The 23,677-nt window shown below is 37.0% G+C and overlaps 1 protein-coding gene across 1 annotated transcript in view; it reads right to left on the bottom strand.

The window, feature by feature from the left end:
* LOC142519636 (DNA-directed RNA polymerase III subunit 1-like) overlaps positions 1-23,677 on the bottom strand; it is a 72,146-nt gene that overhangs the window by 36,029 nt on the left and 12,440 nt on the right. Inside the window, 3 exon segments of the mRNA XM_075622673.1 lie at positions 2,894-3,006; positions 3,106-3,281; positions 4,726-4,903. Of these exon segments, the coding sequence (XP_075478788.1) occupies positions 2,894-3,006; positions 3,106-3,281; positions 4,726-4,903 (467 nt within the window).

Genomic DNA, 23,677 nt, shown 5'->3' with positions numbered 1-23,677 from the left:
TCTCTCAATGAAGTTCGTGAACCGCTGTCAGGACTCTGTGCAGCTTTCTCCGAGGTCCGCCATGAGGAAAGTCGCCGAAAGTTGATGTTGGGCTCTTCTCATCCCCTTACCAATGATGTTTCTGCCCTTGCGTCCACTCGACCATCGTTTCCCTCTAGTCCCGACGGTGGTGCGCGCGATTCGCTGCATTTTGCATTCAGAAACAGTCAGCACGTGCAGAATGGTCGTCTATGGTGTGACAAGTGCAAGAAACCAAACCATACCTTAGACACTTGTTGGTGCACTCATGGCAAACCGGCATATTGGAAACCATATAGGGAACGTCGTGCTAATTCCGCTACTGTCAATGTTGCTTCCCCTGTCTCGCAGCAACCTTTCACCCAACAGCAGCTTGATGCCCTTCAGCGCCTGTTTGGCCAGATTTCTGCTCAAAATTCTGCCTCATCCATGACACTTCTGAGTACGGGTAATGCAGCACACCAAGGTGATTTTCCCCTTGCATTTTCCTGAAATCGGGATTTGTCTTCTACATGGATTGTTGACTCGGGCACCTCTCATCATATGACGGGTAGTCTTTCAATTTTTAACTCTTACAAGCCGTGTGGGGTCTCTTGTTATGTACGAATTGCTAATGGTTTTAGTTCAAAGATCTTGGGTGTTGGTTTTGTACAACTTTCTCGTGATATTTTCTTACAATTTGTGCTCTTCGTCCCTGATATTACTTTTAGTTTACTGTCTCTGTTAGCAAGATTAATGTTGACCTCCCCTGCACTACTAAATTCTCTGTTGATTCTTGTATTTTTCAGGAAATGGCATTGGGGAAGACGATTGGCAGTGCTGAACTCCGTGCCGACTTGTTTCTCTTCCAAATGGAGCCTCACTTCAAGACTTGCCCACTGAGTAGTCCAAGACCGTCTTTTCCAATTTCCTGTTATGGTTTCAATTCCAATAAAGAGAGCTTGAAGAAGAAGTTTACATGAACCAACCTCCGGGATTTGACGAGAGATTAGGAAGTTCAAGTGTTTGCAGGCTTAAAAATCCCTATACATGTTGAAACAATGTCCGCATACCTGGTCTGACAGATTTTCTAAAGTGATCAAGAATTTTGAGTATATTCAAGGACAAGCCGACCATACAGTCTTTGTCAAACATTCACAACGAGAGAACATTATCCTCACCGTGTATGTTGATGATATCATTGTCACTGGGAATGACAATAAAAGATAGAAGATATTGAGTTGATAATGGCAAAGGGATTTGTAGACTGTAGTCAAGGACCTTGGTGTGCTAAAATACTTTATTGGAATGGGAATTGCTAGGAGCAAAGAGGGCATCTCTATCTCCCAGAGAAAGTGTACGTTAGATCTCCTAAAGAAAACAAGCATGCTTGGTTGCAAACCCACTACCAAGTAAAACACCATTTGAACTTGGAAAGAAGAAAAGAACGGGTGAACCGGTGGATAAAAGAAGCTATGTCTTGTGGGAGGACGTCACACACTTGCCCATATGTTGCTTTTGCAGTAAATCTAGTGAATCAATATATGCATTCACCATGCCAAGGTCAACTTGACGCTTCTAACAGAATTCTGAAATTCTGGAAACAATCTCCGGGAAAAGGCTTGTTTTTTAAGCAAACTGGTGATCGTAGAGTAAAACCATTCACTGATGCAGATTGGGTTGGATCCATTCATGGCAGGAAATCGACATCTGGATACTGTACCTCGGTATTGGAAAACTTGGTAACTTGCGCATTAAGAAACAATCTGTTGTTGCAAGAATCATTGCTGAAGCTGAGTTCAGGCAATGGCTCATGAAGTGTGTGAACTCATCTGAATACAAAGAATGATTAATGAACTAAACATGGAGGATGAAGGGGCAATACTACTTTATTGTGACAATAAAACAACATTTAACATCGTTCATAACCCTGTTCACCATGATAGAACCAGGCATGTCAAAGGGGATAGATATTTCATCAAAGAAAAACTGGAGAAAAGCATGATTAAGTTGGAATATGTACCTACAACTCATCAACTGGATGATGTGCTAACAAAAGGGCTGTCGGAATACTCGTATGAATATCTTGTAGCCAAGCCTGGACTCATCAACATCTATCACCAAGCTTAAGGGGTCGTGTAGATTTAGATAATGTTTGTGATAATTGTGAATATTTGATATCAATCTTGTAGATTTTAATATCATTTATTTTTGGTAGGGTATCATTTTATTATCCCTGATTGGAGGGAATCTGTTGTACATATGGACTGGTTATTTAAAGGGTTGTAACAGAAGAATACACAAGAACTATTTTTCTACGAAATTGAATGTTGAAGGTAATGTTAACGGAAATCTAGGTGACCTTGCAATTTGAAGAGTGGTTAGTGATTCGCCTGCAAAACTCCTAGCAGCATTGAGTAGATCGATCGGAGAGGGTAAAAATATTAAAGCAAAGCTTAGGGCTTTGTAGCGGAGAATCCTTTTTTGTCAAGATTTTGATTTTCCCCCTTTCGATTGAAACTAATTCACAAGATGCTATCAACATAATCAAGTTTGCAAAGACAAACTGAGAGTTGGATATAATAGCCACTTCTATAACATCGTTTCTTGATTCTCGTCAGCCAACCCCCTCGCCACGACCATAGAGGTGTTTTTAAAAAAAACATTGGTTAATTCTAGAGAGCAAGACAAACATTTATTTCGTGTGTACATTATTATTTAACTAGTGCATTTGTTAAGCTCAAGCTGCTATCAATCTTCAAGTTTCTAACAAGCTGCTATCAATCTTCAAGTTTCTAACAAGATCACAATAAAAGCTGCAATTTCAACTCCCTCAAGCATAAAAATAACCAGAATAAACAGAAAGAGAGAGAAGTATAGTAATGCAAGAGTTGACCTCAGTATTCCACCATCTACAAAGACAGAAGGGCGTATGGCAATTGGTGGCACAAGAATATTGGTGATCATAAGTTTCTCTGGCCTATCATTTAGATAAAGCAATTCACAATCCTGAAGATAAAACCAAAAGACAAACATGAACTACAGAAACTGAGAGAAAATAAAACCAGACGTGAGTTTATGATGATGCTGAAAAGAGTAAAAGAGTACCTCGTCTAACATATTATTCAGTAGGTGGTGGACTATTCTAGGATCAAGTGTGTAAGAGAAATCTATAACTCCCTTGAAATCCTTGGTGTGGGAAAGAGCAGATTGACATTCATCCATGTAACCGTCAACTTTCACACGATTAAGTTGGATTCTCATGGGTGCCCTTTTTACCATGCCTACAGTACAGAAATAGTTGAAATTTCAGCATCAAGTTGTAAGTGGTAATCCTAAGTCCGGCAGCAAATATAAGACAAACTGAGGGCATACTCATTCTACAAGTGCAAATAACAGCAAACGAGAAATAGAGAATGTACTGTATCCTATGCATTATTCTAAATGGCGGTCGAGGCGGCCGCCGAGGCGATAGGCGGCCCTCGACCGTCCTGCCAACGCATGAGGTGGCTGTTTTAGGCGGCCCAAGCTATACGGCGGTGGGCAGGTGGTCGAGGGCAGTGGGTAGGCGGTCGAGGTGGGTGGAGGCGGTGAGCAGGCGGGCCAAGTTGTAGTCAACAAATTTTAAAAACCTAGTCAAAGTAAATTAATTTTAAAATTCAAAACCCTATTTATTTAAATAAGACATCACTTTCTTTTTTTTTAACTTTTGGTTCTCTCTATCAATCACTAAGTCCACCACACAAACCGTCTGCCGCCGCCGCCATCAGCAAGAATCTTTACGTTAGGCATTGTATATATATTATTTAACATACTTTTTATAATATTTCAGATTTTGTGATTTTTTTAAAAATCAAATTTGTTTTTATTCCCTATTATTATTGATTTATTGTTGAAGATTAATGGCGGAAAAGGATAAACAATCTGAGTTGGAATTTAAGCCAAATCTAGTTATATTGTTTGCGAATATGATGTGTTTAATAATAAAGAGAAAATGGATTGGAAAACATGCAAGTTGTGTAAGAGGCTTATTGAAGGAGGAGTTTATAGGATAAAACATCATATTACGTCTGAATTAAAACCGTATCCAAGTTGTTTGTTTCCGACTCCACATTTTATTGGAACGGAAACTTCTGTTTGGCTAACATGGGATCAATGTTGTAAATGGCAGGAGGCGGTGGCGGGGTGGTCGTTGACAGCCTACCGCCTCGGCTTAGGCGGTGCCCAGGCGGTTGAATTTTTTTTATAGATAATCATATATAATCATACAAATGACTATCAAGTAAGCGGCATAATGCAAATGACTATCAAGTCTACCCTTAAACTTCCATCAATAATCTCCAAAATAGGGATGACATTTTCCTCTTTTTTGAAAGATTTTTTAATGTCTTCTTCTTTGGCTTGTTTAAAAGCACCCAATAAAAGATCATTGAGGGCTTCTTGTCACCGTCAACAAGACGTAATATGATGTTGTATCCTATAAACTCCTCCTTCAATAAACCTCTTACACAACTTGCATGTTTTCCAATCCCTTTTCTCTTTATTATACAAGACCTCATATTCGCAATTAATATCTACACCATTCTCTTGTTGTTCCCAGTAATAACTGATTTCCCTGGATCTCTGAAGCATTTACTCATATACCACATACATATTCAATGGCATAGACTTATATCATCCAATTTATGAATTCAACAACAATATTTTGCCATTGATTGGGTGCCTGACCATTTATATGTCCACATCTGGAGCACTTATGAGCCTTCTTACTCCCTGCCAGAGCATTGCACTTCTTTACTACTTGTTTCAGTAACTCATTCTTTTTCAACAGATCTAATTGTGGATTTCTCATTTTCCTCAGAAATTCTTGACGGACTCTTTCCTCAAGAAGTATTCTGGAACATTTCTATTCATAGAGAAGATGTGAACCAGATGATAAACTTTCAACAGAAAATTAGTAAATTGGACAGAAATTAATCTCTAGGTCAAAAAATAATATTGATTAAAATGATCGGGGGGGGAAGAGAGTTGACAAAAAATAAATATTGTAAAAAAAAAATTTATTATCAAATCCAAATTTCAGAGTCCGGCATCCAAGTAAAAACATAAAGTATTTTGAGGTAATTTGTGAAAGATAAAAAAATGCACACACAATGTTAAAGATTAACAAAATTAAATATACACGTGTAGGAACTGGTTTGAGAATGGCCCAGTAAGCTACAAGCATAAGTTAATATTTTGCAACTAAAATGTTGAATAAAATAGAAACTATATAGGATATAATTCACTATGCACATGATGTAAAAAATGTCATTCTATGGTACTAAATCTTTCTAAACTTTTTCATATCGTTGTTGCATTGGAACTCAATACCACACATTACAGTCCTGAGTCTCTTTAATTTGAATTCGAATTTATATATGGGTGCCAGAAGCGCACGTTCACTTGTCTGATGAGTTGTAACATACCCCATGACACATCCAAAAATAAGAACCTTGTAATGGAGACTTTTAACTGTGTCATCATATGCATAACAAGAGTATTTCCATAACATATACATCTGACCCAAGTACTATAACATGCTCGAGTTTATGTCTAGGAAATGGTTATAAACATGTTTTAAGGCGTTCGATAAGTGTGATTGGGAATCAGTCATTTTTGCAACCGATGTTAGTAGTTCTGTCAGTGCCTTGACAACTGTTTATGCATATTTAAATTGTATACGGCGATGTTGAACATGGATTTTTATGTTAATGTTAGAAACACGTTGCGTGCTTTGTTTTAAGAAAAAGTATGTATATGCAAGAATTTTACAAGTGATGAATATGATGACATGTTTTGAAGGAGGTGAGTTGGTTGTGACTAATACGAACACAAACACAAACACGAATATGTAAGGCCAAGGCTCAGTGGATGGGTAAAATTGTCGTCGATGTCCTCGTCGCCGGGTACCATGGTTATACATAGATGGATCCATCGACTTAGAGCTAATACGAAAGTCACAACTAATGATCTGAATTCAATAAGAAAAATGAACGCGTATATGATGATACGATATGACATGATCTGAAATGAATATGTTTATGCTTATGTTTATACTTTTGAAGATCGTGAAATTTATTTTAATTACAATACTTTTCATTGTTGCTTGATATGTATATGTACTTGTTATTATGGTTCAGGTGTGTTGAGTCTTTAGACTCACTAAGTGTGATTGGTGCAGGTGATCATGAGGATGCGGAGACTGGAGGCGCTGAAGACTGAGTAGGTGAAGCTGGGGGTGCACTTGATAACCCGAGGACCTTGCATTTCTTCCACATATTATGATAAGGAGTTTGGGGTTTTAAACATTAGTTTCACATGTTCATGATTTTTATGCTCTGGTGATTGTCAGAATTATAGATATTGATGATGTTCATTTTTAATCAGTAACTCCCCAATGAAGTCACATTTTAAGATTTTGTGTAACTGCAGTTATTTTTATTCAGTGATTGGATTAATTTTAAAACGCATGATTAACTTATTTATATGTTTATGAGTGTGTATTTGGCTCATAGCTTAAAAAAAATATTTCAGTTGTATTTTAAGAAGCAGACGTTGCACGTCCTATGAAGGAAAATGAGACAAAAGACATGTTGCTTTTATATATGCTAAAGTCCTTTGTTGAACGTTGAAGAAATCCGAACACTAGATGAAGTTCAACTATTTAAATACAAGTTTTACCTTCATCAAGGACTACTGAAAAACAAAGATCTGAAGCACTCTAATCTCAACAACACTCAAAATGTTTCATCTTTGCACAAGATTAAAGCATTATTCAATCAACTAGGATGACTTCGTGCTACACAACCACTCAAGTTGTTCTATCTAAGTTTAAGGTATTTAGTGGTGTACTATGTCTGAACCTAGGGTTCAAACGAAACTAGGAGTTTTATTTTAGGCAGTGAAAAGTCTTAACTGGAGTGTTTCGTTACAAAATATTGTAAAACTAGAATCTTCTAGTAAATTCCTTATTTAAGTGGAAGAACGAGAGAAGTAGAAGTATTTTGGATTCTATATTACATAATATCTTGTGTTATTTATTTTAAGCATTATATTATCTATCTACTGCATTTGTTTATATATTTAACTTGTTAAAAGATTCAGCCTAGTGAATACATTGGTTCAGTAGTTCCAACCCGCTTTTTTTGCGCTGTGAAAAAATCCTTTTCAAGAAGTTAAGTGAATCTAGTTGGTCGAGAAAAATTCATTAATAATTGATATCTATTAAGGCCAGCTCAAGTTTATTGTAAAATTTTGAAAGATTATTCACTCATCCACCTCTATACTTTTTCCCTGATCCTAACAATTGGTACTATAGAAGGTTCCTTTCATATATATATATATTTGAATAACTTCTTTTAACAAAATTCTAATATTTTCTAAAAAAATATTATGATGATTGAAAATTATGTATGCAGACACATATGGCTGCTCAAAATGATGACATATGGTATGCCATCCTTGATGGTCCCATGAAGATCCTCGATTTTTCTCGACCTTTGATCTATATATTGCATTGATTCATTTAACAAAATTTAAATATTTTCTAAAGAAGATTATGATGACTGGAAAATACGTATGAAGGCACATATGGCTACTCAAGATAATGACATATGATATATCATCAGCGATGGTCCCATGAAGATCCTCAAAGCTAATATTGTTATTGTTATCTCTGAGGCTAATGGTGGAAAAGCATTGGTTTGAGTGGACAATCGAGGACAAGAATAAGGCCAACCTCGACTATTGTGGATAATGATACTCTTTACAAAACTTTGGATAAGAATATGTTTATCAAGATAAAAATGTGTTCCGCTGCTAAAGATGTATGAGAAAAAATAACACAATTGTGTGAGGAAAATTATCAAACTAAAGAGAATAAGCTCATTGTTCATATAAAAATTTTGATAATGCTAAAATGAAACATGGATAAACATTAAATGAATTTGATGAATGATTTAGTAATAGTTTTATTGAACTTGTTGCTCTTGGCAAAGTGTATTCTAACCGTGAACTTTCTCTGAAAGTTTTAGAGAATTTTATCCAAGGAAATGGATGTCAAGACATTAGCAATGAAGGAGTCCAAGGATCTCATTAAACTCGAGTTGCATGATATCTTTGATGATCTTAAAATCTATGATTTCGAGTTGGACATCAGAATTGAGGAGATATTCCTACTCCACAATCCAACAAAGCTCTAGCTGCTATTAATGTCGTTTCAATCGTTGGAGAAGAATCGTCAAGTAAAAATCCTGCTGAGAAGATAAATATTCATGTCATGTCTCTTTTTGTTATGAAATTTGGAAATTTTATGAGAAAGAACAAGTCAAAATTAATTAAATATCATCATAAAAGGACCAAGCTCAGACTTGTTTTAAATGTGGCAAGAAATGTCGTTTTATTGTATAATGTAACAAGCCCAATAACGGTGAGAAAAAATCTTTTGAGAAGGAGGTCTAGGGATGCCAAGAAGTAATTCAAAAAGAACCATAAATTGCTTGTTGTCGAGGATAGAAATGTCAAATGGCAGACTCTAATTCCAAATCATATAGCTTAGAAACTTTATCTAGCAAGAGTGATGAAGAGCCAATCCATGGATATTGCTGATGATTAGGTATTTGACTTTGACTCGGATGAATTTACAAGTAAGGATCTCATCACTACATTGCATGAAATGGTAGATATGTTTAAAAGACTATCATATTCATCCGAGAAAATAAAGATATAAAAGAAAAGCCTAGCAAAAAATTCATGTAGCTCTATTTGCATGCTACGAAAAGAACTTGATATTTTTATAGTAAAACTCAATATACTGGCCGTTGATAATGACAATATGAGAAAATAGTTTCAAGTAATGATAAATGATAATAAAATATTGACACAACTGTCTAATTCTTGGAACAAGTCTTCTACTTCTATGGGAAAAATTCATGAGTTTTAAAAACCAGCTGGTGATAGAACTGACATAGAGTTTGCAACAATAAATGCATTCTTTTGAGGCAATTACTCAACTGTGTTTGCACAAAGACAAGTTTAAAATGATAAACTTTGTTCAGTCCAGCACAATATATGAACATGATGAGCTTGAAGTCCAAACCAATCGAACTGTACCTTTTGAAAACAAGGCTAAGCATAGAGGACTTAGCTATGTTGAACTTGAGAGTTATAAGTCTAGCCGGATCTAGGTTCACAATAAAACTAATTGTATAACTCTATTAAAGGTAAACCTAACTTGTATTATAGCTATAGGTCGGTTCAAAAGAGATGTAGATTGAATGACGAGGATAAAATATCTAAACAACATCTAGTGAGATAAAGGATACAACACAACACTGCATATAATTTTGAACAGTCTATCACTCTTTATGATACACACACTACCATGCCAATTAGTCTAATTCAAGTATAGGTCCTGAAATGGTTAATCCGATAATGACCCAACTAGGATTGAGTACCAAACATTTGTCTCAATGACCGCATGTACAGAATGAAAATTCGTTAACAAATTTTATATGGTATCTGGATAGTGGCTACTCCAAACATATGACCAGAGACGTCAAGCTGCTATCAGAAGTCATTGAGCGCAAAGGTCCAAAATCACCTTTTGGGGCAAAGGAGAATGAGATGTTTTGACACGATAATGATCCATTATTATACGATTTTGAAGGAGCAGAAACTATTCCTATAAATAGGCCATGTTTATTTCATAAATTGTCATGAAAATGAAGTTTTCCCTTTGAATTCAGTCCATATTTTATTGTTTCCTAGCCATATTACCCAGGGCCAGCGAGTAGTTAGGCTCTAGTAAAGTCACAGCGAAGCTAGGCTCGAGCTACTGGGATTTCAACATCGGATGACTAACGACGGATATATGTATAGCTTTGTAGCCTTATGTAAATTTAGAGTATATCGGTTGTAGTATGATCAGTTAGTGACACTGATATGTTTATTGTAAAGCCCCCTGGGTGAACTTCGATCCAGGCGGGATCCTTGAGTGAATTTCGGCCCATGAAACTTTACTCATATAACTCTCCACACCTGGTTGGTGGAGTCATGCCTCCCCAAGTCTTGAACCCTACAGGGGGGCTTTACATTTATTATATTGTTTAGAACTGGAGCTTAGGATTTCTAGATCAGTTTTTTGAGAGATACGTAAGTATTATCTGAGATATCATGGCTGATTGTGCATTTCTATGTGATGCATTTTACTTGGCATGCTATTCTAGTGCATATCTTGTGTCACGATTATTATGCTTCATGCATACCACTTTGAACCTATCATACCATCGATATATCCCTGTAGGTGAGGGGAACTCAACCCTTTGTTTCATTTGGTGATCGGGCATCGGGAGTTGTTTTGTTTGACTATGGTGGCTAGGGGCATCTGTTGTCCACAATCTGGATTGGTGTGAGGGCCACCCACTGGTGTGACAACACAGAGTCTAAACTAAGCATGTTGGTTTTTGGCATGATCCTCGGTATCCAGTACAATTTGCATACATGTATCATATAGAAATTTATGCTCATACTTTCATATAGAGTGATTTATCGCTCACATCCTCGGTTTTATGTTTTTGGACATCAATTCCACAGGGCAGGTCTTAGATTGAACAGACCCCGTGGGGGAAAGCAATGAGCCAGCAGTGATAAAAGGAGGATGTTTATTTAAGTTTTCAATTTTTGCTAATTTTGATATGATTGTATAATATTTGGGTTTATTATTGTTTCGATGTAATGCCCGAGATTTTATTTTGTTAATCCGAGGTTATTAATTGATAAATTGATGTGATTATATAAGGACAACCCCGAGACCAGATTTGGAAAGGCATGAGGATTGTAGTGGTGAAATCCAGTAGGTATCGCGCACATGCGCGGAGACGAGGCGCGCATATGCGCGAGAAGCAAGTGCCGAGGCAGAAGACCTCGCGCATATGCACGAGACTAGGCACGCATATGCGCGAGCATGTGAAATGCAGATGAAACGTCTGCTTATTCGTTTTCTTAAAAAGTACTAGAATTTTTTTTTAAACTTCACTTAGCATCGGCCGAACCATAAAATATTTTTGACATCATTTTAAAAATAAACATCCAACTGCCATTTAAAAATCAAAGGAAAATATTTTAAAACATAAAATCGTCAAACATTTTACCACCCTAAAAACATTATTTGAAAAGTATAGCCCATACTATAACCTCTCAAAAATCTCTCATAACATAAATAAAAGACGTAGAAATATCTTTAACATTACTTAAAATCATAAATCATAACTAGTGCAGGAAAATTAGCGTCGACCCTTGGGTTATGTGCACCTCCAGTCCAGTCAGATCAACCATCAAGACCTCCATTAACATTATCATAATCACCTGCATCAATCACACCTAGTGAGTCTAAAGACTCAACACGTCATATCCTTGATAACAAGTAATACATAATACAGTTAACATATAACAATGAAAAATACTTGTACTTAAAATATCATTTTCATGAAGATGCATAAACTTAAACTTAAACATTTTCGTAAACATTTTCATGATGCATAAAAATATTTTCATAAAAGCATAAACATATAACATAAACATATTCATATTCATGTCCATAATCGTGTCCATATTCATATTCATATTCATGTTCGTGTTTGTTGAATTCAGATTGTGACTCGTATTCTTAATCGTATTGGGCGATGGATCCATCTAAAAAACCCCAGTACTAGGCGGCGGGGACACCAGCAACACTCTCACCGGTCAACTGGGCCTTGGCCTACGTATTAACAAATTCATATTTGTATCACGTATTCGTATTCGTATTCGTATTCGTATCAACGGAAACACGATCGTCGGGCTCCCACTGGGACCATGACCCTCACGATATTTCCAACATATTCAGTAGTCACAATCCCTTCACTTCCTTCAGCATGTTATCATCACTTAATAAAAATCATGTATATGCATATCATTTTATTTTTGAAACCAAACATGCAAAATATCTTTTAAATGTCCAATTTAAATCATAAAACAAATCATAGACATTTAAAAATCATAACTTAACATATTAAAAATCATAAACATCCATGAACATTTTAAAAATCATATATCAACGTATAAAAATTCATAAGCATGTGAAATAATCATATTAGCATATTCAACAGCAAATAGGGCACTGCCATGACGTTTACTAATTTCTAGGTGTAAAATGACCGTTTTACCCCTAGACATAAAATTTCCCGTTTTTGACATTTTCTTAATTTCATTGACTATAACATGTCCCAAATAATTATTTAAGCCTACACGAATTTTTCTATATTTTTATTTGGCTTAAATCGATGACTTTTAATTTAAATCTTTAAATGTGACGTATTAATGCGTTTTAATCCCGAATTAAACCAAACCTTAATAGAAAATTCCCAAATTAAAAACTTAGACTTATAATAATTATTTAAGCTTAAACCTAATTCTTCATAATTTTATAAAGTTTAAACTAGGCTTTTCAATTATCTCGTTAATTAGCGTTTCGTGCGGCGATTAAATCCCGAATAAATCCAAACTCGTTATTTTGATCCCAAATTTTAAACATGGCCTTTTTAATATTTATTCTACCCTTCCAAGTCATGAGCCACCCCCGTGGACCCTTGGATTTAATTTTAGCTTTATTATTTTCGTTTTTGACACATTATCGCACACACCGAGCCATCTTCTAATTTACTCGAGCCACGCCCGAACCACCTTGAGCCAAAACCTAGCCAACTCATCTAGGGACCCTAATGTGCAAGCCCAGCCCCAAAACATGACCCTAACCCGCTCAAATTCTTGTTGGAAGTCGACCCATGTTTCTGCATGTGTGTGTGTAGTGTCCTTGAACCATTGAACTCCTATCTAGGCTAGGACTCCTCCCAACCCTTAACCATCGAGCCACCCTGACCCTAACTGACCCTGGACCATGCCCAGACCATACCCAGACCAACCCAAGCCCCTGGACGTGAGCAGCAACCCACTGAACATGGACATCAACCTCTCGCCTACTTGCTGTCATGAGCCTCAATCTCACGTTTTTGATGCTAGGCTTCTACCCATCGGAGCCACTCCTTGAACCATCCCCTCAAGCACCCTCCTAGGACCCTAAGGACCTAACCTAGCCCAGCCCAGACCCCCTGGCCGAGCCCCTCTCTCCCAGCAAGCTGCGCAAACCCTGCGCAGAAGTGAAGCTTGCTCTCGGGTAGGAGTCCTTGTTTACAAGGACTCCTCCCAGCCCCTTAATTTCGAGTCCTAGCGTGGCTAGGACTCTTCTCGGACTCAGACCATGACCCTGCCCTAACCCCAGACGAACCATGCAAGGTCTAGCCTCTTATTCCCCAACAACCGAGCCCTCAAAGTACACAACACCATGTTCAGTTCCAGCTTCACTTTTCTGTTTTGTATTGTGCAGCGTTTTGTTGCTTTTATGTGTGATTCTAGATCTTTAAACTTGTGTAAATACATGCTTATTCATATCCTAGTTCATGGCAGCCTTTTAAACATCATATAAACATGATTTGAATACAATAACAAAGGTTTAAACACAAGCATGAGCATAGTTACGAAATTGTGAATTGTGTGACTTGTTTTCATGCAAAAATTCAATAAATAAAATACTATGGTGTGATGATGAGTAAAAGGAGAATATGGCGTGCCTTTGCGTTTTAAACGCACGAAAAACCATTGACGATTGCGAAGAACGGAGCAAGAACCGTGGCTTGAAATCTCCTTGAAGCTTCCACCGTTTCTTCTTCTAATTTGTGCGTGTGTGTTCGTGACTTTGGTGAGCAGATTTCAGAAAGTAGGCGTGAAGAATTGTGGGGTTTGGGGAGGGTTTTAAGTATATTATATACTAATTAAACACTAACAAGGCTTTAGGCCCATCAAGCCAACACTTTATGCCCATTAGTTTTAATTAGAATTTAATTAAATATTAAAATAGTTTTGGTAAAAATAAGTTCGTGAATTTAATAGCCGGGTTGCCAAAAAGTTCGTATTTTTGTTGAAAAACCAACACTGATTAAAATTACGTCCCAGCGTATAAAATCACCTCAAGACCCCTTATTTTCAAAAACAAGAAAAAGCATCCTCCTTAATTTAAATAATTAAAAAGAATTAACTAATAAAAACATTTTCTATTTTTCAGCCATCGGTCTCCGTTCTTCGATCGCAACTCAAATATTAGAACATTTAATTAAAATACAAGAGAATTTAATATCTTGTGTGCACGTGGTTTGCGTGAACCTTAAAATTTTTGGGGCGTTACAGCAGAAGTGTCGAGACAGTAGGTCTCGTGCATATGCACGAAGACGGGGCGCATATGCGCGAGCAGAAGAATTGGTCATGTGCCGAAACAGTAGGTCTCGCGCATATGCGCGAAGACAGGGCGCGCATATGCGCGAGCACTGAGGTATGAAATTGTGACACTTGTCTTGCCATGCATGGGAACATGTATACCTAGTCATTCCATCTTCATTCCTTCAGAATTTCAGCAGAAGAACCGAGGGACTCCATAGAAAGCTTCAAGGTTTTCATGTTCTAGAATTTGATTTGTGCAAGATCTATCCGTCAGAATTTCAATCCGAATTCAGTTCTGTGTTTCTCTCGTCAAAGACTTCAAAAGGACGTAAGTTTTACTACTTTCTTTTATGGTTTGAAAACTTGACGTTGAAGGAATCATGATATGATTATTATTATGTGTTCTTGAGATTGTGGTAATCGTATAATCGAAACCGGATCGAAGAACAGACACCGTATGAAACTGTTATCATTTTCCAGAATTGATTTGATTGAAATTATACAGAATTTGAGAATTCTAGTTTGTGTTTGTTATGATTATGAGTTGAGATTGGTATCTATTGATATTGAGTTGCTGGATATATCGAGATTGCGATGTTATGCCGTCAAAACAGAATTAGATTGAGTTCTGATCATATCCAGTATTGCTTTGAGTGGTATATTGATATTGTACTTCTCGAATATATGATTCCAGAGTTAGTATTGAAGGCTTCGAAGACTGAACAAAGCCAGATTGATATTTGATTTCGTTGACCAGATTGATCTACGAAAAAAAATGTATAAATCAATGTTAAACCGGGAAGATACGACTCGAGTAAGAGATAGCTTGAGTTTCCCAAAACCACATACTTTATTTTAATTGCTTTGATGTTTGCAATTCATGATATTGATATGCTTAGTCTATTGATTTATAGCAAAGCATGACTTGAGTCTTTGGCAGATGTGCCAGGTCACTAGACATTTGATGTATATCGATGTGCTTAGGAGTAGATCGACTCCTATTGTAGAGATTCGATATAGAGAGCCAATGTCTGAGAATAAGAACGTACCACTATCTAGCTGGGAAGAGTAGGTGGGAGACTGTTGCGTTCTTATTCAACCGGGATCCCGAGATAAGAGTCGAGTCAAGATTATGAGTTAAAGAATTTGATTTATTGCTTTGTATCGATTTATGCTTTCGTAGGCTACGATGCATATTGTTTTACATATGTTATATGCTTTTATTTATGTTTATATGAAATGCATATATACGTTGTTTATACTGGGAATATATTTCTCATCGAAGTTATCCGGCTGTTGTTGTGTTTGTATGTGTGCATGACAACAGGTGGGACTGGATCAGGGTCAAGAAGAGCTTGAGAGATCGAGATTAGAGTGGAGATCCGGGCCTAGATGTAGAACTGGTTTTCAACACTTGATATGTAGTTGTTGAACCTTAGTTTGTTATGACTTTCATTTGTACAAGACTTGTACTTTGATCATGTTGTAGATATTAAACTTGATCTTGAAATTTGAATGAGATGTGACCTAACTTATGGTAGATTTTGTACACTTATTTATAAAGTGTTCAACTTGTAAAGAAAAAAAAAAATTTTATGACCCAGTTTATTTAATTGTTCCCAATTAATCCTAATGATGATCGAAGAAGATGAATTAGCGTCCGGGTCCCCACATTCGAGTCCGTGATTTGTATAACGATTGTCTTGTTTTTGCTTCCTCTATTTAAGTTATCATGTTTTAAGCTTTAATTAAGTTATATTGCATGCCATTCATATTTGAAGTAGGTGACCTGTTACGGGTCGCTACATTTAGAATTAAATGAAATACTTTTCTTACATGCATTTTTGTCTAATATTTATTATTTGATTTATTTCTTTTTAATATTAGTTTGTGCAGCTTACTTATCAAGCCGAATGGACATAGATGCTTCTTCAATACCTTGTAGCTCAAATACAAATGTCTCAAATATCATTGATCTAACAAATGATGAGGAATTTCTTTGAAAAACCGTTGTGTGTTTCTCAATGTAATTCGCAAAGAACTTTAAGATTTTTGGTCTTTGTAATTTTATATATGTTTGTTTTTATAAATCTATAAAAATATAATTTTACTAAAAGATATAATAAAATACACTTTTTTATATTACGTTTTTCAAGTTTTTAACGAACAATGTCATTGTGAGTTTTTTGCATATTGATTGTATGTAAATAAAAATTATTATTATTATTGTGTATCTTAATCAAAACTTTAGTATAATTTTTTTTAAAAATATATTTAAAAAAATCAAAATTCTACATCTAATAAATGACGAAAATTTTGAGTTTTTGAAAGATACTTATTTTTTACAAATTTTATAGAACAAATAATATATAATTTTTTTAAATAGTTTTTTCTATTTTTTATATAAGTAACAATTGCACTCACAAAATATCAAACGCGATGGTAAAGAAGTTATTTCAACGACAGAAAATTGTTGTCCTCTTCTAAGAGTTATCTCATGTAGTATAAACATTTGTGATATAAGAAAATTTATGATAATATTTAAAATCTAAATATATTAGTAAATTATAACAATAATTTGTTTTTTTTTTTTTAATGCAGTTGACACATTTGGTTCAAATCTCCATATCAGACAATCAATATGATTGCCTTAACCTAGTCAATAATATTTTTATCAATTGGTATGTTTATATTTTTATTTTTTATATATTATTTCAATTATAAAAATTTTAATATGTACGTTGAATTTAAATAAGTTTTTCTGAATCCGTAAATTTAATTTTTTTTAATATATGATTATAATAAATTTAGTTTATTTATACGGTAAATTTAGGTAAAATACATTTGCCAATGTTTAGGTTAGAATTCAGTAACTATGTAATATAATTTGTGATAGTTTTAACTCATTACCAAGCTAACTTTACAATTTTACCCTTGTATTACTTACATATTTCTTGAATATAAATCTTCCACCCATTTACTCAAATAATTGTATGCTCCCTCAGGCCTCAAGCAATTCCATCGGCCCCTTTACCAAGCTCATCAATCATATTCTTTTTTGACATCAAAAAATGCAATTCAATGTCAAGCTCATTGGTGTAATGGTTGACATCCTTTTTTTTTCTTCTTAAATTTGAAAGACACAACTCAAAAATCGAATATATTTGGACGATTTTGGATGTTAAATTGTTGAAATATAAAGTTTTTATTTTGAGTTATTACTTCTAGTCTGAGTATGTAGTTTGCGGATCGTGTCTTTTATGTGTTTGATTATTTTGAATTTATGCTTCAAGTTTAACTATGTTTTTCGAATGGCATGCCTTTCAAGTGTTTGATGATTTTCTTTAGTTGTCACAAGCAAATCTGGTTATATAACTTTTATGTTTTTTTTTTTATATTGTTTTTTGCTTCTCAAATGACTTTAGTTCTCCACAATTTTTTTGGTGGCTTCTTTGTGGGATTTGGGATAGTACTTCATTGTATGATTTTATTGTAAATGTAGCGACCCGCAAAGCCTTGTATTTGTCAAAGAAGTTCGAGGTAGAGTGCATGGGATGAGCTTTGGAGTTACACCATCGAAAGTAGGCGCTTGTATTCAACAAAATAGTACTATTAAACAACTTCAAAGTATGATGAATAACTTTCAACAAGAAATGCAAGAAATGATGTCCATGTTTCTCCAAAGTATGAGGCAACGAAATGATCAAGAACATGTTAGTAATTAACCAACATTAGATAAAATAAGTTAAGTATGTACGGTTAATGTAGAACCCGTAAATCAGACTACGTATAAGCCATGCATAATTCCTAGTATCTTAAATTAAAATGATTTTTTATTTCATAAGTACTTAAATTCCTTTATTTAAATTTAATTATTTTACGCAATAGTTTAATTGTTACCTTTTCAGTTAATTAAGTGAGGCCGGACTGGAGTTGAAATTTTGAGATAAAATTTAATATTAAGAAAACATTCCCAGAATTTATTTTAGCTAACTAATAAGTTAATTTAAGGTAAAAGAATGTTTAAGGAATTATTTAAGTAACTTGAGGTAAGTAGGAAATAAGTTCATTTAGGTTCCATAATTAATGTGTTAATTCACTAAATTATTTAATGGGTAGATAAGACTCTAAAAATTTAAAATACACTAACTAAGCAATATTTCCCCTCTACTTAATAGCATGATTCGGCCACCCCATAGGTGATTAAGCATTTCTTTGACAACTCACCACCTTTGACCATTTCCTTGTTATTTCTTAGTATGATAACCCTTTCACTTTTAATCACCATTAATTAATAATAAATCATTATCCTTGCCTTGTTTTAGCATGGTAGAATCGGTCATGCCTCCATTATCCCTCCAAATATCTTTTGAATATCAAACCACTTCCTCATCCAACAATTCAAAGGGAGCAAGACTTGGTCAGGCCATTTGAATCCCTTTTATATTGCAACTCCCCTTCATCTCTCCTAACCATTATTCCCCCTCCTCACCACCGAAAATCAGAGGAAATTTCAGTGCAAAAATCGTGAGAAAACCATAGAGAAACTAGAGCGAAAAATCGAGTAGAAACAAGAAAAGAAGATCACTCCGTCTACTCCGCGCCGCGTCGTCATATTCGTTCGTTTTCTTTTCGAAACGAAACCAAGGCATGTCTATATTTCTTTCACTCCTCAATCAAGCCATATTAATATTTTAAAACATCATACTCATGATTTTTTTGAAGCAAAAACCGAAATGCATAAGAAGCATTTTTCGAAAATTCATGTGCAGATTTTCTGATTTCTTTCATACTTCACGGGTTCTGTGTTTGTGTGGTTTCAGGCGGTTGGCTCATGTCCAGGCTCCCAAGGCTGCATCTAGACATGTACTAGGACATGTTAGGATCATATTGGTCCAATAGTTCAAGCCCATGCATGCTGGAAATCAGAAATGACAGCAACTCCCCAAGCATGCCCCTTTTATGATCGATTTTCTCATGTTGCTGTCAAAGGGAAATGAATTTGATCTTGGCTGCCCTATGGGCTATAGCCATGGTTAGAACATCTCCTTGTTATGTCTAAGACGTGACCAAGTCGCCCCTTCGAGGCTTGGTCCATGTTTGAATCGGTTTTTAAATAAAAACAAGAACAGCCCCCTTCGACCCCTTTAAAATTCTGCTTGTGTCCCTCGGTTTTTGGTGGTTTGGAGTGGACCTTGGTTGGCCTCTGGCCCTTAGCCTTGGTTCACACCATACCCCATGATGTCTAGATCAAGCCATGGTCAACCATATGGCCACTGGTATGATGCATGACAGCAACAAATAATATTTCAGAAACATCACAGTACAGATTTTGAGTTCTTGGTTGAAGCTTGGTGTTGTCCTAGGTGTTGGATTGGATTGTGGTTGGCCTAGGGCCCTTAGCCATGGTTCAAGCCACACCTTAGGATGTTGGGAAGAGGCTCTGGTCGGTGGTTCAAGCCCTAATGACCAATAGTCTCGCAAACGAAGCGATGTAAGTACAGGTGCGGTTGCTGGAATTTCTGGACAGCATCTTGCTGCTTCGGTTCAGAGGCTCGTTCGAGTTCTTGGTTGGCTTTTAGCCTATGTACTTGGACTGGAAAGTGCCTCATCTAGTTAGGAAGGTCATGTTTTTGGCCGTTCGTGATTCGGTTAAGTTTAGAGGTCGTACGAGAAATTACGGTGCGATGTGCAAAATTGACTCTCGAAAGAGCGTTTCATGTTTTGGCCTTCATTCACCAAAATTTCGGCTCTTACCATTTTAGGAGCATTATTTCTTCATTTTAAGTGTATTTTAATCATGACTAAATGATGGTTCGGTGTTGGTTTGGGTTGGCACGGAGTCATGATTAAATACGAAGTCGTTGGGCGTAATTGTCTCGTTTTTGGATTCAATTACAAAGTTTGGTCAAGAAAATCATTTGCATATTTTCATGTTAAATTTAGGTCGCAGCGAGCCTGGGAACGGTCCAACCCATATGGTAAAAATAATACAGGATATTTAATTATGCCATTTAATTATATTACGTGCATAAAAATATAAAATATTCATTTTTTTTTTAGATTTATGCGATATTGCTTGTGGCCATTTCACTATCATGGGATTATTGTATCACCCGATGGTCACTTACCGGTTCAGTTCAGTTCCACCCAGTATACTGTGGCATTAGTCTGATCAGACGATTATTACTTCCCCCGGTGGTCACTTACCGGTCAGTTCAGTTCAGTTCAGTGCAGGGGCCACTTGCGTAGAACATAATCTCAACAGAAAATTATTACGTGCTATTTCATTATAGGGCACTATTGAGCAAGCATTTCACGTATGATTCTCAGTTCAATTATGCACGTATTATAATTGCTCATGATAAGTTATTTTTACGTTATGCCTCATGACATGATATTTTTACTCCCATGCAATTTTATTATATTATTTACTCGTTATTTACGATATATGCCTGCTGAGTCTTTAGACTCACTAGACTTGATTGTTGTAGGTACTGATGAGGACGGGACTGAAGGCGGGGACCAGTGAGCCAGCTCGGGTCGGCAGTAGTGGAACCCGAGGACCTCATTTTCAGCATTTACCATTTTTATGCTCAAACATTTTTATCAGTTGTTGGATTACTTTAACTTGTTATTTTGCAAACAATAATTTCTTCCGCTGCCATTTTGAACATTAAACTTGATTTATCAGTTTATTTTATGAATGAGGCATTTTGATTATTTTATAAAGAAAATTTTAAATTTTTCCGCAAATTTTCAAACACGAATTTTCGGGCCTTTATAGCTGGTATCAGAGCAATGGTTCTGTAAAGGGTTGTACTACTACTGACCACGAGAAGCTCATGGAGTCACGTCTTCGGTCTGTAAGTTTTACATTTACGCATTTTATTTAAAGCATGAAATATTCGGACAACATGTTTTCATGAAATATTTTACGTCCAGATTTTTATTGTTCAGTATTTAAATTTAAATAAATTATGGAATTATGCATGTTGGTTACGTATGAGTTATGTATGGAACAGTATGCCCCCTAGACGCATCCTTGAGCGCACTAGAGAGGATGAGCCTCGCCAGGAGGACGACATGAACCAGAGGCAGGAGAGGGACTTACCACCTCCACCTCCACCTGACATGAATGTCCAGATGCTAGCTGGGATGACTCAGTTCTTCGCACAGTTTCTGGGGAACCATGCTGTGGCAGCCAGGCCGACAGGGCCCGAGGCTACTTATGAGCGCTTCATGAAGATGCGGCCGAAGGAGTTTTCAGGGACGTCTGATACCATGATTGCCGAGGGCTGGATCAAGTCCCTCGAGGTTATTTTTGAGTTCATGGAGCTTGGAAATGCAGACAGAGTTCGATGTGCCACCTATTTATTAGGAAGAGATGCCTGCTTATGGTGGGAAGGAGCGTCGGTAGCCCTGAACTTGGCTACGCTGAGCTGGACACGCTTCACGGAGGTATTTTACTCCAAATATTTTACTGATGAGGTGCGTTCAACGTTGACTAGGGAGTTCATGACCCTGAGGCAGGGAGATCTGACTGTTACTGAGTTCATCCGTAAGTTTGAGAGGGGTTACCATTTCGTGCCCCTAATTGCGAATGATGCTGGGGCAAAGTTGAGACACTTTCTGGACGGACTACGGCCGATCTTGCGCCGTGATGTTAGGGTGGCTGGCCCTACTACTTATGATGTTGCCGTCTCCAGAGCTCTAGCTGCAGATCAGGACCAGCGTGACATTGAGAGGGATCGCCAGGGGAAGCGACCGATTCCAGTACCACACCGCCCTCCTCCTCCTCCGCAGCAGCATCAGAATAAGAGGCCTTTTCACGGCCCGCCTAGAAACAGAGGTCAGCAGCAGCAGCAGCAGCGGGGACGCCCAGCCCCGAGGACTTTTGAGCATCCAGTCTGTCCCAAGTGCTCACTGCCGCCATCCTGGAGCATGTATGTATGGTTCCGGGAAGTGTTACAAGTGTGGTAGCCCAGACCACTTGCTGCCGCAGTGCCCTCAGAGGAATCTGGCTACCCAAGGCAGAGTTTTTGCTCTCCATGCTACGGAAACGAACCCGGAGACCATGCTTATGACAGGTACCTTTACGCTTTAAGTTTATATTTGGGAGTTAATGTTTTTAGGTTAAGATTTTGAACATAGAATTGCAGTAGGATTGCATGCTCTACTCAGTATTATTTTGGGAATTTAAGCTAGAAGAACTTTGACATTTGCATGTCTATAAGTTAGTTCTTGTGATTATTGGGTTCAGCTTAGTATTCCAACCTTTCAGGGAGAATATTTATATCGGGTTCCGCTACGAAGTCCTTGATAGATTCAGGGGCCACTCACTCATTTATTTCGGAGGTCTTTGCTAATTTCCTCAAGGTCAAGACCGTTGGGCTAGATGTAGTCTATTTAGTAGTATTGCCTTCTGGTGAGGAGATGGCAGCTACCAATGTGATCCGAGACATAGATCTTGAGCTTCATGGCAACCTCGTTTATGCGGATCTGATCGTGTTGCCGATGCCGGAGTTTGACATCATTCTAGGGATGGACTGGCTATTGCGGAACAGAGTTTTGATTGACTTCCAGCGGAGATCTGTTCTAGTCCGACCGCCTGGAATGACGCAGTTCTTATTTGAGCCAGACATGTACTTTCCCTTACCGCGCATTATTCCTTATGTCAAGGCTAGGAAGCTCATGCATAGAGGGTGTCAGGCTTTTTTAGCAACTTTTATATCTGTACCCGAGGCACCCAGTCAGTCAGCCGCAGATGTTCCGATTGTTAGAGACTTCTTAGACGTTTTTCCTGAGGACGTCTCTGGTATGCCACCCGAGAGAGAGGTGGAGTTTTCTATTCAGCTTATGCCAGGTACGGCTCTGATATCGAAGTGCCGACCAACTAGCACCGACAGAAATGGCAGAACTTAAGAAGCAGATTCAGGAACTTCTGGATAAGGAGTTCATTCGCCCGAGTTTTTCACCATGGGGCGCGCCAGTCTTATTTGTGAAGAAGAAGGATGGCTCTATGAGGCTTTGCATTGACTACCGGGAGTTGAACATGGTTACAGTGAAGAACAAATACCCACTTCCGAGGATTGAGGATTTGTTTGACCAGTTGCAGGGAGCTTCGATATTCTCCAAGATAGATCTGCGTTCCAGTTATCACCAGTTGAGGGTGAAAGATGCCGATGTTTCCAAGACTGCTTTTAGGACTCGTTATGGCCACTATGAGTTCCTTGTGATGTCGTTCGGTCTGACGAATGCGCCAGCGATCTTCATGGATCTCATGAATCGCGTATTTCAGCCGTATCTTGACCAGTTTGTGATAGTATTC

This window comes from Primulina tabacum, chromosome 11 (genome assembly GCF_025594145.1).
Source record: "Primulina tabacum isolate GXHZ01 chromosome 11, ASM2559414v2, whole genome shotgun sequence".
Classification (NCBI taxonomy): domain Eukaryota; kingdom Viridiplantae; phylum Streptophyta; class Magnoliopsida; order Lamiales; family Gesneriaceae; genus Primulina; species Primulina tabacum.
The sequence above is the reverse complement of the archived record's forward strand: the minus strand, read 5'-3'. Positions and strand labels throughout refer to the sequence as shown.